At 44.8% G+C, this 17,621-nt stretch overlaps 1 protein-coding gene across 2 annotated transcripts in view; it reads left to right on the forward strand.

Annotated features, from left to right (window-relative positions):
- MYLK2 (myosin light chain kinase 2) overlaps nt 1-17,621 on the forward strand; it is a 64,763-nt gene that overhangs the window by 3,665 nt on the left and 43,477 nt on the right. Inside the window, exon 2 of one of the 2 annotated variants that reach the window (XM_069751011.1) lies at nt 9,791-10,062. The exons of the other annotated variant lie outside the window; for it this stretch is intronic. Within the exon in view, the coding sequence (XP_069607112.1) occupies nt 9,917-10,062 (146 nt within the window). The 5' untranslated portion in view covers nt 9,791-9,916. The remainder of the gene's footprint in view (nt 1-9,790; nt 10,063-17,621) is intronic. 2 annotated transcript variants of the gene reach the window in all.

The following is a 17,621-nucleotide window of genomic DNA, read 5'->3' on the forward strand; positions in this document are numbered from 1 at the left end:
TTTTCAGGATCCTCCGGCCTGCAGGGCCGTACTCCCTCTAGGCAGACACAGGGGAAACGATCCCACACAGCGTCTCCCGGTCCGTCAGGTGCATCAGCATCTTTGAATCCTGTCTCTCGATCTCCCTCTCCTGCGGAATTGAGTGAGCATGGTTCGGACTATGACTCAGAGGGGTCTTTTGATTTAGAAGCTCCTGGTTATCAGGAATCTGTTGACAGTCTCATTGAGGCCGTTAACCAGACTTTGGGAGTAGAGGATGTGGCCACCTTACCTTCTGGTCATAAGGTGTCCTTTAAGAAATTCAAGCAACCTCGTAAGGTGTTTTCTACTCATCCTGAGTTTGAGGATTTAGTCCAACGTCACATGGAGCGACCAGATAAACGTTTCTTAGGCCAGAAGGCAGAATCCCCTTCAGTGGATCCTCCCGTGTCCCGTTTGGCCTCTAGTACGTTGCTGTCTCTTCCTAATGGGTCGTCTATTAAGGATCCGACTGATCGGCTCCTAGAGAGTCTAGCTCGGTCTCTGTTTGAGGCTTCAGGGTCAGCCCTCGCACCGTCTTTTGCGGCCACATGGGTTGCCAAAGCTATGATAGCTTGGTCCGAGTCCGTAACTAAGGCTCTTCAGGATAAGGGGTTTCCTGTAGAGGTGATAGAGATGTCAAATCGGATATCTTTAGCAGGAAATTATCTGATTAATGCATCCTTGGATGCAGCAAATTGTTCAGCATTGGCTGCGGCAAATGCTATTGCTATCAGAAGGGCCCTATGGCTAAGAAATTGGCGGGCGGACTCTACTTCAAAAAAGTCCCTTACATCCCTCCCTTATCAAGGTGTCTGTCTTTTTGGCAAAAAATTGGATCCGCTTATATCTGATACCATGGGAGGTAAAAGTAATTTCCTTCCTCAACAAAAGGTTAAGCAACTTTTTCGTCACCAATTTCAAGCAAGATTTAAATCCTTTCGTAACTCCCGGTGGTCTGCGGCACCAAGCGCAGGTCCCCCAAGTCGGCCTGTCCAAGACAGGGAGCACCAGGTCTCCTATAGGGCCAATCCATTGGCAAGAATGCGGTATCAACCGTCAAGATCTAGGGGATCTAGATCCCCTAGATCTTCGGCTAAATGACTGGAGGCAGCCTCTCGTCGCTTCCAACAGAGTAGGCGGTCGCCTACTACTGTTCCATCAGTCCTGGCTGTCAGTTGTTCACGACAGATGGGTAAGAGACCTGGTGGTTTCAGGGTACAAAATAGTTTTCCTATCTCCCTCCAGGCCAGTTTTTTCCGTCCAGTCTTCCCAGTTCAAAAACCCGTCTAAGAGCTTTATTCAGAGCAGTCGAGTCTCTTCAGTCCAACGGGGTCATTGTCCCTGTTCCAAAGGAAGAAGGGTTGAAAGGGTTTTATTCAAATCTGTTTACGGTTCCCAAAAAGAATGGGACCGTGAGACCCATTCTGGACCTAAAGTGTCTAAACAAATTCATCAGCACTCGTCGCTTCCGTATGGAATCTCTCCGCTCGGTCATTGCGGCTATGGAAAGGGGAGAATTCCTGGCTTCCATAGATATTCAAGACGCCTATCTGCACGTTCCTATATTTCTTCCACATCAAAAATTTCTACGGTTTTCCATAGGTGAGCGACACTTCCAATTCACTGCATTACCTTTCGGGCTCGCCACTGCTCCCAGGGTGTTCACGAAGGTGATGGCAACAGTGGTGTCAATCCTGCACTCTCGAGGCATAGTCATTCTGCCTTACTTAGACGATCTCTTAGTCAAAGGATCAACTTTTCAGGCATGCAGGGACAACGTCAACATCTCTTTGGACACCCTAGCTCGTCTAGGGTGGCTGGTCAATTTAAAGAAGTCATCTCTAGTACCATCTCGGAAGATCTTTCTTAGGGATGATCTTCGACACCTCTCGGGGGCTAACTATTTTACCCCAGGACAAGGTGCTTTGCCTCCGGCAAGAGGTAAAAATTCTTCGGCAGCCGAGTTTCCATTCAATCCGGTTCTGCATGAAGGTCTTGGGCAGGATGGTAGCAGCTATAGAAGTGGTTCCATTCGCCCAATTCCATCTTCGTCCACTCCAACAGGCACTTCTGTCAGCCTGGGACAGGAGTCCTTTGTCTCTCAACCTCAGGTGTCGTCTGTCTCCTGGGGTCAGGCAATCCCTGATATGGTGGATGAGGAGTTCCTCCCTACTTCAGGGGAAAGCCTTTCCTCCAGTTCATTGGCTGGTAGTCACTACGGACGCCAGTCTTCTCGGTTGGGGAGCAGTGTTTCTCCAGCACACGGCTCAGGGTCATTGGTCCCCAAGGGAATCAACCCTTCCAATCAATATGTTGGAGATAAGGGCAATTTGGCTGGCCTTGCAGCACTTTCACCATCTTCTGGCGGGTCGCCCGGTGCGGATCCAATCGGACAATGCCACGGCCGTGGCCTACGTAAATCATCAGGGGGGCACTCACAGCAGATCAGCCATGCGCGAGGTAGGGCAAGTCCTCCGCTGGGCCGAGAACAATCACTCTGTGATCTCGGCAGTTTACATCCCGGGCAAGGAGAACTGGGCAGCAGACTTTCTGAGCCGACAGGGTCTTGCGCCCGGGGAATGGTCTCTTCACCCTGATGTTTTTCAGCAGATATGTCTACGCTGGGGAATCCCGGACGTGGATCTAATGGCCACCGGGTCGAATGCCAAAGTACCCAGGTTCGTTGCACGGTTTCGAGATCCAGGAGCAATTGCCGTAGACGCACTAGTCCTATCTTGGAACCAATTTCGTCTTCCATATGTTTACCCCTCTGGCGCTGCTTCCAAAGGTCGTCAGGAAGATCAAGTTAGAGGGAGTTCCAGCAATTCTAGTCGCCCCAGATTGGCCTCGGAGGTCATGGTACGCAGACCTAGTTCAGCTGATCGTCGGGGTTCCTTGGCAGCTACCAATGCAGCCAGATCTTCTGTCGCAGGGGCCGATATTCCACCAGAACTTAGAGGCCCTGCGTTTGACGGCTTGGCCGTTGAATCTTGGATTCTGACCCAGGCCGGTTTTTCTCAGAAAGCCTCAACTATGGTTAATGCTCGAAAGACAGCTTCAGCACGCATTTACCACCACACCTGGAAAGTCTTTCTCTCATGGTGCAGGAAGAAGGGTCTTCCTCCTCTTCGGTTTTCCATTCCTAATGTCCTAGCTTTTCTCCAATCTGGTCTAGACTCAGGTCTCGCTCCAAGTACCTTTAGGAGGCAAATATCAGCCTTATCGGTTCTTTTCCAGCGCAGGATCGCTACCAATCTGCAAGTAAAAACTTTTTTGCAGGGAGTCTCTCATATAGTCCCTCCTTACAAAGCTCCGATAGAAGCTTGGGACCTTAATTTGGTCTTGAGTGCTCTTCAGGAACCTCCATTTGAGCCCCTCCAAGACGTTCCTTTAAGGTACCTTTCTTGGAAGGTTTTGTTTCTGGTAGCTATAACTTCCATTAGGCAGGTATCGGAATTAGCGGCCTTGTCCTGTCAGGCGCCGTTTCTACAATTTCATCAGGATAAGGTGGTGCTGAGACCAGCTCCTTCTTTCCTGCCAAAAGTAGTCTCCTTATTCCACATTAATGAGGACATTGTCTTGCCTTCTTTTTGTCCTGCGCCTACACACCGGGTGGATAAAGCTCTCCATACTCTAGATTTGGTGAGAGCTCTGAGAAGATACGTTTCTCGGACCGCTTCTTTTCGAAAGACGGATGTTCTGTTCGTTCTTCCTGCGGGTCATAAAAGGGACTCGCAGCCTCTAGATCGACCTTAGCCAGATGGATAAGAACCACTATTCAGGAGGCCTACCGTATCAAGGGTGCAACCATCCCGGCTGGGATCAGGGCACTCTCTACTCGGGCGGTAGGGGCCTCCTGGGCGCTTCGGCACCAAGCTTCAGCAGAGCAGGTTTGCAAAGCGGCCACTTGGTCCAGCCTGCACACTTTCTCTAAACATTATAATATCCACACTCAGGCCTCTGCTGATGCAAGTTTGGGAAGGAAAATTCTTCAGGCTGCGGTATCACACCTATAGGCGGTAAGTGCCTAGGGGTTTTCTTCCAGTGAGTCTTCTTCCCACCCTGGGACTGCTTTGGGACATCCCACAGTCCTGTGTCCCCCAATGAGACGATGGAGAAACAGGGATTTTTGTATTACCGTAAAATCCTTTTCTCCGAGTCGTTCATTTGGGGACACAGCTCCCTCCCTATTCATTTTATTTGTCTATGGGGTTGTTCAGACTGTAGTATTATTATAGACATGTTGTCTTTGCTCTAATGCTGTTTTGTTTTCTCTATCTCCTACTGCTTGTGCACCAAACTGGAGCTGTCAGGGCCAGTGGCAAGGTGTATACTATGGAGGAGGAGCTAACTTTTTTTTTTTATACCTACTTAGTGTCAGCCTCCTGGCGGCAGTAGCATACACCCACAGTCCTGTGTCCCCCAATGAACGACTCGGAGAAAAGGATTTTACGGTGAGTAACACAAAAATCCCTGTTTTCCCTATGTAAATGCTTTTTTTTTTTTTTTTTTTTTTTTTTTTTTTGCTGAAAATGTAGGTTTTTGTTCATTTAGGTTTCATTTAATCTTTTTGCATTTTTTGCCTTCTATAGCTTTTGTGTTGCATAGTCTAATGGCTGGCCGCACAGTGGATTACCTGAAAATCCATCAGTGAGCTAATTCTGAGCCATTCCAAGGCTAGGGTCACAGAACCATTTTTCTTTTATCCAAGAAAATCCGTCCTTGCTAATCATTCTCACCAGAGTGTGATCACAATGTGATCTGATTTTCTCAGATGTGGAGAATTCAAAAAATAATAATTCTCCCTTTTCTCCCTTCAACATGTCCATAAAAATCTGACCACATCCAGATGCCATAGACATCAATCGTACTTGGGCACAGCGCCATAGAATAACTTGGAGACAAAACCACAGATAGCACTGATCCGACTTTTAAGGATTGTGTGCATGGGTCCTAAATCTTACCTATTTTTTTTTTTTTTTTTTTTTGAGCTCCTCAGCTGATTTGCGACCACAGAACACCTCAAAGTTGAATGTGCTGGGAAACAAAAGGCCAATAAATGCCAAGCTGTGCAATGTTTTTAATTGGATTAAATTACATAAAATAATATTTTTAGCCTCTAGTACATCCATCTAAATAAAAAGTCAGAGGTGGAAAACTTCTTCAGTTTTTGCTATTTAAAGAGAACCGGTCATCAGTGTTATACATAATAAACTAAAGACATTGCCATAATGGTGTTGGTATACTGATTTAATACATACTTTCAGTGAATAAATCAGCTTTTATAAAATCATTATTTGAAGTTTTGGTCTTCGTGCATCAACATGGGACTGTGGGTAGGGTCTTCAGCTTTGTCATGGCCCCACTGCTGTCTATCTTATTTAAATTCCTCACGTCTCCGTCCTAGCCACGGGCACACTTATGCAGATTGATCTCAAGATGGGCTTCAGTAAAATGGCGGTGATAAGGGCACAGGTGCAGAGTGGTCTCCTGGCAGTCTTTGGGAAAATGGCGGCGCCTGCGCAGCTTGAGATCTCGGCTCAATGACCAGCTGAGACCTCAGTCTGTGCATGCGCCCAGTGGTGCCATTTTCCCAAACACTGCCAGAAGATCAAAATGTGTGTAAGGGTGGTGGACGGCTGCAGTCTCGTTCATACCCCTGAAGACCTCAATCGCGTCAATGTATTGCAATGTGAATAGTGTCTTACGTTTTTTGTAAATATTGCGTCATGTGAATTCTATTGTGATGTGTGCCTGTATAGTGTAATATGTGTAGTTGACTATAGGGAGAGCTAATGTTTAGGACTAGCCCACTGTGGGAAGGGCTAGTGTGAGGAAGAGTGACTGCTTCCTGCTAGGAAGGCAGATGGGGTCTGGAGTGCTGAGTGAGCAGTGCCACTTATGAGGGTGACCCTAAGTGAGAGGAGACCAAACAGGAGGAATAGTGAGATACTGTAGATAAGTGGCCTTACAGAGACGGGTCCTAGGAGAGAACGCCTAGCCACGAGGCCTTGGGCTTGTGACAATGGGCGGTAACAGGCTTAAATAGGACTGATTACAGGGGACTAATGAAGGGTCCCAGAGCAGATGTTCCAGGGCACCAATACTGGAAGAAATAGGACGTGGAACCGCTGAACAAATAGAGGAGACTTGTTGATCAAGACTAGCGTTAAAGCTGAGTGGTGATGAACTAGAGAGAAACAGCCCACATAGAGATCCCTGAAGTATTCTACAGAGGAAGGATACTGTATGGAAAATGCTTCATGTTGCAAAGGAAATGTTCATAAGACTTTGCACCCGCTATCCCTTGTATATAATCCTTAGCAAGTTACCGTTCAGTAAAGAGTTTAATTTTTGAACAGTGGTCTCCCTCATTGAACTGTGAAACGTCTGGTCCTGGCAAAGCAGCAACATTGGTTATATGTGGCCTGCATGGCCGTAATGCCCCCACAGCTCAAGTTCACACACCCAACAACGTCTCCACTTTCATGTTATGTGCTGAGGACGAATATCTCGCCTGCGGCTACTGCCCCACACCACATATGCTGTTGTATGCCCATCTCCCGTTATCAGTGTCATTTTGTTGAAGTCCATCAACAGATCAATCTGCGCAAGCACTTCCCTCGTCTTTGACCGTGCTGATGTGGAATTTAAATAAGGAAGAAGATAGACAGCAAAGGGGCAATGGCAGAACCGAAGACCCTACCCACAGGCAGGCCCCAATGTATGGGGAGACCAAAACTTCTAATGATGATTTTATAAAAGTCAGGCTACTGAAAGTATGTATTAAATCAGTATACCAGCACCATTATGGCAATGCATTTAGTTTAATGTATGTATAACCTTGCCAGGTTCTCGTCAATCTGAGAACAGCATAATATAGGACAAGAGAGCCTGATTACATGGATGTGTCACTTATTAGTCTGTGATGTAGTTTCAATACATTCAGTGTTTTATCAGCAGGAGATTACTACCTGACTAGGTCTCAGGTGCAGAGCAATCTTGCTAATGTGTGTAACTCCATCAACACCACTGATTGGCAACTTGCTGACAATGCACAGTATATACAGGAAGTTGCCAATCAGTGGTGTGGGCAGGGTTATACAGGGCTCACCATTCTGAGCACTACAACATAGAATCTGTTTTCTCTGCTGTATATCAAAGCTGCATTAAGCAGCCAATAAGTGACACATCACTGGCTGTCTATCCATACATCATGCTGCCTCCAGGTTACACAGCAAAAAACTGCAGACAGGTTCCCTTTAAGCTATATAGTTTTGTTTACCTATGTTTTATAATTATTCTAATGTCACAAAGCGTTTTGGATCATTAACTGGTGAGACCATGTTACTACTCTCATCACTTACAGTGGCATGTAAAAGTTAAGCAAGTTGAAGGTGAAATGATCTGTAAAAGGGCTAAAGTTGACACATTTACTTTGTATTTTAGGCAAAAAAGTTTGTTCATCTTTTACATTTTAAAAATAACAAAAAAGAAAATGGACTGGTGCAAAATTTTGGGCATCCTGCATAGTTAGTACCTAGTAGCACCCCCTTTTGTAAGTATCACAGGTTGTAAACACTTTTTGTAGCCAGCCAAGAGTCTTTCATTTCTTGTGTGAGGGATTTTCATCCATTCTTCCTTGGTGAATTCTTCAAGTTCTGTGAGATTCCTGGGTCGTCTTGCATGCACTGCTATTTTGAGGTCTAGCCACAGATTTTCAATGATGATCAGGAGACTGTAAGGGCCATTGTAAAACCTTCAGCTTGCTCCTTTTGAGGACTATTGTGGATTTTGATGTGTGTTTCGGATCATCCATTTGTAGAAACTATCCGCTTTTCACCATCGGCTTTTTTTTTTTTACAGATGGTGTTATGTTTGCATTAATAATTTGTTGAAATATCATTGAATCCATTCTTCCATCTACTCGTGAAATATTCTCTGTGCAATTGGCTGCAGCACAACCCCAAAGCATGATTGATCCACCCCCATGCTTAATGGTTGTGGTTTTCTCCATACACCTTTGATAACTGTGGCCTAAGAGTTCTATTTTAACCTCATTTCAGTCCACAGGACTTGCTTCCAAAATGCATCAGGCTTGTTTAGATGTACTTTTGCATACTTCTGATGCTGAATTTTATGGTGAAGACGAAGGAGAGGTTTTCTTCTGATGACTTCCATGAAAGCTATATGTGTGCAGGTGTCTCTGAATATTAGAACAATGTACCACAACTCCAGAGTCTGCTAAATCTTTCTGAAGGTCTTTTGCAGTCGAGCAGGAGTTCCGATTTGCCTCTCTAGCAATCCCATGAGCAGCTCTCACTGAAATTTTGCTTGGTATGCCAGATCTTATCTTGACCTCCACTGTTCCTGTTAACTGTAGTTTCTTAATTGCATTTCAAACTAAAGATACTGTCACACTAGACGATATCGCTAGCGATCCGTGACGTTGCAGCGTCCTCGCTAGCGATATCGTCCAGTGTGACACGCAGCAGCGATCAGGCCCCTGCTGGGAGATCGCTGGTCGGGGAAGAAAGTCCAGAACTTTATTTCGTCGCTGGACTCCCCGTAGACATCGCTGAATCGGCGTGTGTGACACCGATTCAGCGATGTCTTTGCTGGTAACCAGGGTAAACATCGGGTAACTAAGCGCAGGGCCGCGCTTAGTAGCCCGATGTTTACCCTGGTTACCATCCTAAAAGTAAAAAAACAAACAGTACATACTTACCTACAGCCGTCTGTCCTCCAGCGCTGTGCTCTGCACTTCTCCTGCTCTGGCTGTGAGCGTCGGTCAGCCGGAAAGCAGAGCGGTGACGTCACCGCTCTGCTTTCTGGCTGCCCGGCGCTCACAGCCAGACCAGAGAAGCAGAGCGCCGAGGACAGACGGCTGTAGGTAAGTATGTAGCGTTTGTTTTTTTACTTTTTAGGATGGTAACCAGGGTAAACATCGGGTTACTAAGCGCGGCCCTGCGCTTAGTTACCCGATGTTTACCCTGGTTACCGGGGACCTCGGGATCGTTGGTCGCTGGAGAGCTGTCTGTGTGACAAACAGCGACGCTGCAGCGATCCGGATCGTTGTCGGTATCGCTGCAGCGTCGCTATGTGTGACGGTACCCTTAGGAAAGGGCAACTTGAAAACACTTTGCTATCTTCTTATAGCCTTCTCCTGCAATGTGGGCCACCACCCTGTGCTAGGCAGCTGCTGAGAAGAACCCATGGTTTCTATTTTTTTAACAAGGTTAGAGGAGCCTTGGTTTTAATAATGCTGGGAAATTTTCATCATCTGGCTTTTCCTAACTATGATAGTGAACAAGCCATAACCTCAACAGGCTAATTAAGGTCTGAAACCTTGGTCAAAGTTATCTGTGCAAAAAAATCACCAAGGGTGCCCATACTATTGCATCTGCCCATTTTCCTTTTTGTAATTTGTAGAATGTAAAAAATAAAAAGATTTTTAACCTAAAATACTGTACAAAGGAAATGTGTCATCTTTAACTTTATGCCTTTTAGAGATCCTTTCAACTTCCTTACCTTTTCACAACAGCAATTTTGACCAGGGGTGCCCAAACTTTTACATGCCACTGTATGTTGATGTAAAAGCTTTTGGATGCGTGCAGGAAGGCTAGATAGGCCACAGATGCTCCTGACTTTTTCTCATCCTTGTCCTTTAGTTTGCATGGCATCTGCTTGCTACTCCTATATGTAGTAGTTGCATATAAACAAATCATATACCTATGCATACCCTACAATTTGCACATGGTTCTTTCAGGAGGCAGAATTAAGCTTGTGACAACTCTGCACAATACTCTAATCCACCAGAACAGCTGAGGATCAGAGAGGGTCTCTGGGGGTGTCCTCGGACACAGGCAAAGCAAATAAGTAGCCAAAAGCTGTGATGGATGTCAAAATTCCAGAACAGAGTCCAGAGCCTGCACCATCCGAAGATTCACCTGAACTTTGTATGGATCCATCTTCAAGTATTCTACAGGATGAAGAGGAGACGAGTAAAGAAAATAATGTACACCCCACCGAAGAAGACAGGTAATATTTTAGATGGTAATACTGAGAGTGATCTGTGTCACTGGGTAGTCATGGATATGGGCCAATGCCTCCCAACTAATTAGTTTTTATAGAATTTTCTCATAAAATAGGCATCAAGAAATGTGTGTTTCTCTGGATCAGAGGCAGAGCTTAAAATGTACCACGAGTACTAAGAGAACTAAGTAATGTAATAGATAAACCATTATTTCTTATTTTTAGGGACTCTATAGCGACAGGGTCTGTTCCGCAGGACTGGCGCATAGCAAATGTGGTGCCAATATTCAAAAAGGGCTCTAAAAGTGAACCTGGAAATTATAGGCCAGTAAGTCTAACCTCTATTGTTGGTAAAATATTTGAAGGGTTTCTGAGGGATGTTATTCTGGATTATCTCAATGAGAATAACTGTTTAACTCCATATCAGCATGGGTTTATGAGAAATAGCTCCTGTCAAACCAATCTAATCAGTTTTTATGAAGAGGTAAGCTATAGGCTGGACCACGGTGAGTCATTGGACGTGGTATATCTCGATTTTTCCAAAGCGTTTGATACCGTGCCGCACAAGAAGTTGGTACACAAAATGAGAATGCTTGGTCTGGGGGAAAATGTGTGTAAATGGGTTAGTAACTGGCTTAGTGATAGAAAGCAGAGGGTGTTTATAAATGGTATAGTCTCTAACTGGGTCGCTGTGACCAGTGGGGTACCGCAGGGGTCAGTATTGGGACCTGTTCTCTTCAACATATTCATTAATGATCTGGTAGAAGGTTTACACAGTAAAATATCGATATTTGCAGATGATACAAAACTATGTAAAGCAGTTAATACAAGAGAAGATAGTATTCTGCTACAGATGGATCTGGATAAGTTGGAAACTTGGGCTGAAAGGTGGCAGATGAGGTTTAACAATGATAAATGTAAGGTTATACACATGGGAAGAAGGAATCAATATCACCATTACACACTGAATGGGAAACCACTGGGTAAATCTGACAGGGAGAAGGACTTGGGGATCCTAGTTAATGATAAACTTACGTGGAGCAGCCAGTGCCAGGCAGCAGCTGCCAAGGCAAACAGGATCATGGGGTGCATTAAAAGAGGTCTGGATACACATGATGAGAGCATTATACTGCCTCTGTACAAATCCCTAGTTAGACCGCACATGGAGTACTGTGTCCAGTTTTGGGCACCGGTGCTCAGGAAGGATATAATGGAACTAGAGAGAGTACAAAGGAGGGCAACAAAATTAATAAAGGGGATGGGAGAACTACAATACCCAGATAGATTAGCGAAATTAGGATTATTTAGTCTAGAAAAAAGACGACTGAGGGGCGATCTAATAACCATGTATAAGTATATAAGGGGACAATACAAATATCTCGCTGAGGATCTGTTTATACCAAGGAAGGTGACGGGCACAAGGGGGCATTCTTTGCGTCTGGAGGAGAGAAGGTTTTTCCACCAACATAGAAGAGGATTCTTTACTGTTGGGGCAGTGAGAATCTGGAATTGCTTGCCTGAGGAGGTGGTGATGGCGAACTCAGTCAAGGGGTTCAAGAGAGGCCTGGATGTCTTCCTGGAGCAGAACAATATTGTATCATACAATTATTAGGTTCTGTAGAAGGACGTAGATCTGGGGATTTATTATGATGGAATATAGGCTGAACTGGATGGACAAATGTCTTTTTTCGGCCTTACTAACTATGTTACTATGTTACCAAATATGTAAGATGATATGTGGCAAATAAAAAGTCATCCGCCATTTATAGCAATAAGACCTCGGCCATAACCCTATTACCTTAATGGTCAGTCTACACCTTACTTGTTTAGTTCTAGCCTAGAGTTGCAAGAAAAAGTAAGTGAACCCTGTGAAATTACAAATACAGTATATGACCAAAATAGAGAGACACCCGTCTTTAAGGGAATCTGTCAGTAAGATCAACCCTCCTAAGCCGTCTATATGGGCATGTAGGTCATAAAATGTTGAATAAAGTGGTACCTTTACATCGGCTCTCTAATGTCTTATTCCAGAAAATCCATGTTTTTCTTAATATGTAAATGAGTTGTTAAGAACTATGGCCAGGACATTGATCTCGCTGAGAATTTGCCTGTCTCATTACAAAGACCGCTACAGCTGCAGTTCTCTCACAGTGCTTCAGTTTTAAAGGGAACCTGTCAGCTGAATTTGGTGGGACCGGTTTTCGGTCATATGGACGGAGTTTTCGGGTGTTTGATTCACCCTTTCCTTACCCGCTGGCTGCATGCTGGCCGCAATATTGGATTGAAATTCATTCTATGTCCTCCGTAGTACACGCCTGCGCAAGGCAATGTAAATCAATGAGAAAAAAAAATGCTGTGCTGTGCACACTTTGCGGAAAATCCGCTGCGGAAACGCTGCGGTTTAAAAGAAGTAGCATGTCACTTCTTTTTTTGTGAAGCTACAGCGTTTTTGTACCCATTCCATTATAGAAAACCGCAGGGGTAAAAAACGCTGCGGAACCGCACAAAAAAAGCGACAAAATCCACAGGTGCGTTTTCTGCCAGGAGAGGCAGAATCCGCACGAGAAATTCCTAAGCCTAATCCGCAACGTGTGCACATAGCTTAAAAATAAAACTCATGAAATAGGCCTGTACAGAAATGATGGTACCCCTGAAAATAGTGTGACAAAAGGGACATGTTAAATCAAGGTGTCTCCACTAACTTGCATCACAGATGTCTGCAATCTTGGAATCAGTGAGTGGGCCTGTATATAGGGCTACAGATACTCACTGTGCTGTTTGGTGACATGGTGTGTATCACACTCAACATGAACCAGAGGAAGCGAAGGAAAGAGTTGTATCAGGAGATTAGAAGGAAAATGATAGTCTTATAACTTTTAATATGTTTATCTCCAAGAAGCTTGATGTTCCTGTGACTACAGTTGCACATATTATTCAGAAATGTAAGATCCATGGGACTGTAGCCAACCTCTTGGGATGTGGCCACAGGAGGAAAATTGATGACAAATCAAAGAGACGGATAATACGAATGGTAATAAAAGAGCCCAGAAAATCTTCTAAACCGATTAAAGGTGAACTTCAAGCTCAAGGAACATCAGTATCATTGTATGAGCCAAAGAGGACTTCATGGGAGACGACCAAGGAGGATGCCATTGTTGAAAAAAAAAAAATCATCAAATAGCCAGACTGAAATTTGCCAAACTACATGTTGACAAGCCACAAAGCTTCTGGGAGAATGTCCTATGGACAGATGGGACAAAAATTGAATTTTTTGGCAAGGCACATCAGCTCTATGTTCACAGACGGAAAAATGAAGGATGTCAAGAAAAGGACACTGTCCCTACAGTGAAACATGGAGGAGGCTCTGTTATGTTCTGGGGCTGCTTTGCTGCATCTGGCACAGGGTGTCTAGAATCTGTGCAGGGTACAATGAAATCTCAAGACTATCAAGAGATTCTAGAGAAAAATGTGCTGCCCAGTGTCAGAAAGCTTGGTCTCGGTTGCAGGTCATGGGTCTTGTAACGGGATAATGACCCAAAACGCACAGCTAAAAACACCCAAGAATGGCTAAGAGGAAACCACTGGCCTATTCTGAAGTGGCCTTCTATGAGCCCTGACCTAAATCCTATTGAGCATCTTTGGAAAGAGCTGAAACATGCCATCTGAAAAAGGCAACCTTCAAACACGAGACAACTGGAGCAGTTTACTCTTGAGTGGGTCAAAATACCTGTCGAGAGGTGCAGAATAGCGAAGAACGAGTATACTCGTTGCTTGGGTTTTCTCGAGCACACTCTGGTGATCTCCGATTATTTGTTAGTGCTCAGAGATTTAGTTTTCGTTGCCACAGCTGCATGATTTACGGCTGTTAGGCATTCCTCATATGTAGTCAGCCTATTTGTTAGAGAATTCCAACATGCATTCAGGCTGTAATATACAAAAAGAAAAAAGGAGTACAGAACTGCCCAAGTATAAAAATATGTATGTCAAATATTTATTAATTACCAATATAATCATAAAATCACCACATACATAATTATAAAAAGATTTTTTCAAGGACAAAAAAATATAGTGAAGGACACAAAACAGAAAGAGGTCCGACACAATTGCATATATCACAGGACCGGGAAATCAGAGATCATAATATATATTACATATTACAATGCTGTCTAACCACCATGAGTATAATTAAAATGAAAGCCATACTGGCATTATGGTTCTATCTCCCTGTACACGTAACTAAGGTGTAGACAGTGCAAATCCTTATATCAACATAAAATCTCACCCAATTTTGTCAAGGCAATAGGTCAGACCACGCAGCCCCAACACGCGTTTCGCGTGGGCTTCCTCAGGGGGCACAGCACAGCTGGCATTATGCTTCTTTCACTTTAATTATACTCATGGTGGTTTGACAGCATTGTAATATGTAATATATATTATGATCTCTGATTTTCCGGTCCTGTGATATATGCAATTGTGTCGGACCTCTTTCTGTTTTGTGTCCTTCACTATATATATTTTTTGTCCTTGAAAAAATCTCTTTACAATTATGTATGTGGTGATTTTATGATTATATTGGTAATTAATAAATATTTGATATATTTTTTTTATACATGGGCAGTTCTGTACTCCGTTTTTCTTTTTGTATATTATTGTATTTTGGAGTATTTTAGTCTGTTTTTAACAGTGCATTTTTATTGATTTATTTCTGGGTTTTTTATTTAATGTATTCAGGCTGTCCAGCAGCCGTAAACCATGCAGCTGAGGTGAAGAAAACTAAATCTCCGAGCACTAACAAATACTCGGAGATCACTCGAGCGTGCTCGGGAAAATACGAGCCAGGAGTATACTCGCTCATCACTAGTGCAGAAGTCTCATTGACAGTTACAGGAATCGTTTATTATTATTATACATTTTTATAGTGCCATTTATTCCATTGCGCTTTACATGTGAGCGGGGCAAAAATAGACAAATAGACAAGTACAATAAACATGAGTAAAACAAGGCACACACAAGTACAGGAGGAGAGAGGACCCTGCCCGCGAGGGCTCACAGTCTACAAAGGATGGGTGAGGATACACTAGGAGAGGGTAGAGTTAGTCATGCGGCGGTTCAGCAGACAGAGGATCGCTGCAGGTTGTAGGCTTGTCGGAAGAGGTGGGTCTTCAGGTTCCTTTTGAAGGTTTCTGTGGTAGGCGAGAGCCTGATGTGTTGGGGTAGAGATTTCCATAGTATAGGGGAAGCATGGGAGAGTTCTTGGATGAGGTTATGGGAGGAAGAGATGAGAGAGGAGAAGAAGATCATGAGGGGAAAGAAGGTTGCATGTAGGTAGGTACTGGGAGACCATGTATGGAGGAGACAGGTTGTGAATGGCTTTATTATTAAAGCTTTATATGTCATTGTTAGTGTTTTGAACTGTAGCCTCTGGGCAATAGGAAGCCAGTGAAGGGCCTGGCAGAGAGGAGAGGCTGGGCAATAACGGGGAGACAGGTGGATTAGTCAGGCAGCAGAGTTTAGGATGGATTGGAGTTGTGCTAGAGGGGAGGCAGGAGAGTAGAAGGTTGCAGTAGTCGAGGTGGGAGATAAGGGCATGCACTAGTGTTTTTGTGGTTTCATGGTCAAGGAATGCACGGATCCGGGAAAGGTTTTTTAGTTTGAATTGGCAGGAGGAGGCAAGGGCTTGGATATATGGCTTGAAATAGAGGGCAGAGTCAAGGATCACCCCGAGGAACCGAGCGTGCGGGACTGGGGAAAGTGAGCAGCCATTGACATTGATGGCTAGGTCGGGTGGAGGAGTAGAGTGAGGTGGGGGAAAGATGATGAATTATGTTTTGCCCACGTTCAGTTTTAGAAAGCAAGCAGAAAAGAAAAATTAAATAGCAGACAGACATTGTGGGATTTTGGTCAGTAAGGAAGTGAGGTCAGGTCCAGATAGGTAGATCTGCGTGTTATCAGCGTTGAGATCATATTGCAAGCCGTGGGATTCTATGAGCTGTCCCAGGCTGAAGGTGTAGATGGAGAAGAGTAGGGGTCCTAGAACTGAGCCTTGGGGGACACAGACAATCGGGGCGAGATGAGGAGGTGGTTTGGGAGAGGTAGACACTGAATGTCCAATCTGTTAGATATGATGAGATCCAGGATAGGGCCAAGTCTGTGATGTCAAGAGATGAGAGAATCTGTAACAGGAGGGAATGGTCCACAGTATCGAAGGCAGAAGACAGGTCCAGGAGGAGGAGGACAGAGTAGTGTCGCTTGTTCTTGGCGGTTAGTCGGGCATTGGTCACTTTAGTTAGGACAGTTTCAGTTGAGTGATGTGGTCGGAAGCCAGATTGTAACCGGTCAAAGAGGGAGCAGGAGGAGCGGTGGGAGGACAGTTCAAGATGGACATGCTGTTCCAGTAGTTTTGAGGCATAAGGGAGAAGGGATATTGGGCAATAGCTGGAAACAGGATAGGTCGAGGGAGGGTATTTTGAGGATATGTGTGATTGATGCATATTTGAAGGATGAAGGGAAGACACCGATTGTAAGTGAGAGGTTGAAGAGTTGTGTTAGGATTGGGATAAAGACTTTGGCGAGGTTAAGTATGAGGTGGGATGGGAGGGGGTCAAGCGTGCAAGTGATGAGATGTCAGCTTGACAGAAGGGTGGAGAGCTGATCGTCTGTCATGGTGGAAAAGCTGGCTTTGGAAGAACGGCTGAGCAGTCAAGAGGAGAGGCATTGGGGGCTGCGGGCCAAAGCTTTGTCTGATGTAATCGATCTTCTGCTTCAAGAAAGAGGCAAAGTCTTCAACAGAAATGAGAGGAGTGGGAGGAGGTGCTAGGGGAAGGAGTAGAGAATTAAAAGTGTTGAAGAGATGTTTAGGGTTGTGGGTTGTGAGTCAGGGAGGATATGAGAGATGAGAAGTAGGTTTGTTTTGCGGTAAGAGTGGACTTGAAGCTGGTGAGGGACTGCTTTATGCGATAAAGTGCTCAGCAGAATGAGATCTCTTCCATCTCCGCTCAGCGACCCTGGAAGCCTGTCTCAGTTCTTTGGTCAGGCTGGTCAGCCAGGGCTGTCTGTTGATTGTACGAGTTTTGCTATGTGTGAGGGGGGCCTTGACTACTGCAACCTCCTACTCTCTGGCCTCCCTTCTAACACTCTGTCACCCCTCCAATCCATCCTAAACTCTGCTACCCGACTAATCCACCATCTCCCCATTATTCCCCAGCCTCTCCTCTCTGCCAGGCCTTTCATTGGCTTCCTATTGCCCAGATGTAACCGTTCAAAGCTTAGTGTATCCTCACCCATCCCTGTAGACTGTGAGCCCTCGCGGGCAGGGTCCTCTTTCCTCATGTATTTGTGTGTGCCTTGTTTTACTCATGTTTATTGTAATTGTCTATATTTGCCCCATTCACATGTAAAGCGCCATGGAATAAATAGTGCTGTAAAAATGTATAATAATAATTTGCCACAGAACACCAGCATTAGCAAATTGCCACTGGCGCCCTGTGCTCTTCACAGATGAAAGCAGGTTCACACTGAGCACATGTGACAAAGTCTGGAGACGCTGTGGAGAGCGATCGGCTGCC

This window comes from Ranitomeya imitator, chromosome 2 (assembly GCF_032444005.1).
Source record: "Ranitomeya imitator isolate aRanImi1 chromosome 2, aRanImi1.pri, whole genome shotgun sequence".
In the NCBI taxonomy this organism is placed as follows: Eukaryota; Metazoa; Chordata; class Amphibia; order Anura; family Dendrobatidae; genus Ranitomeya; species Ranitomeya imitator.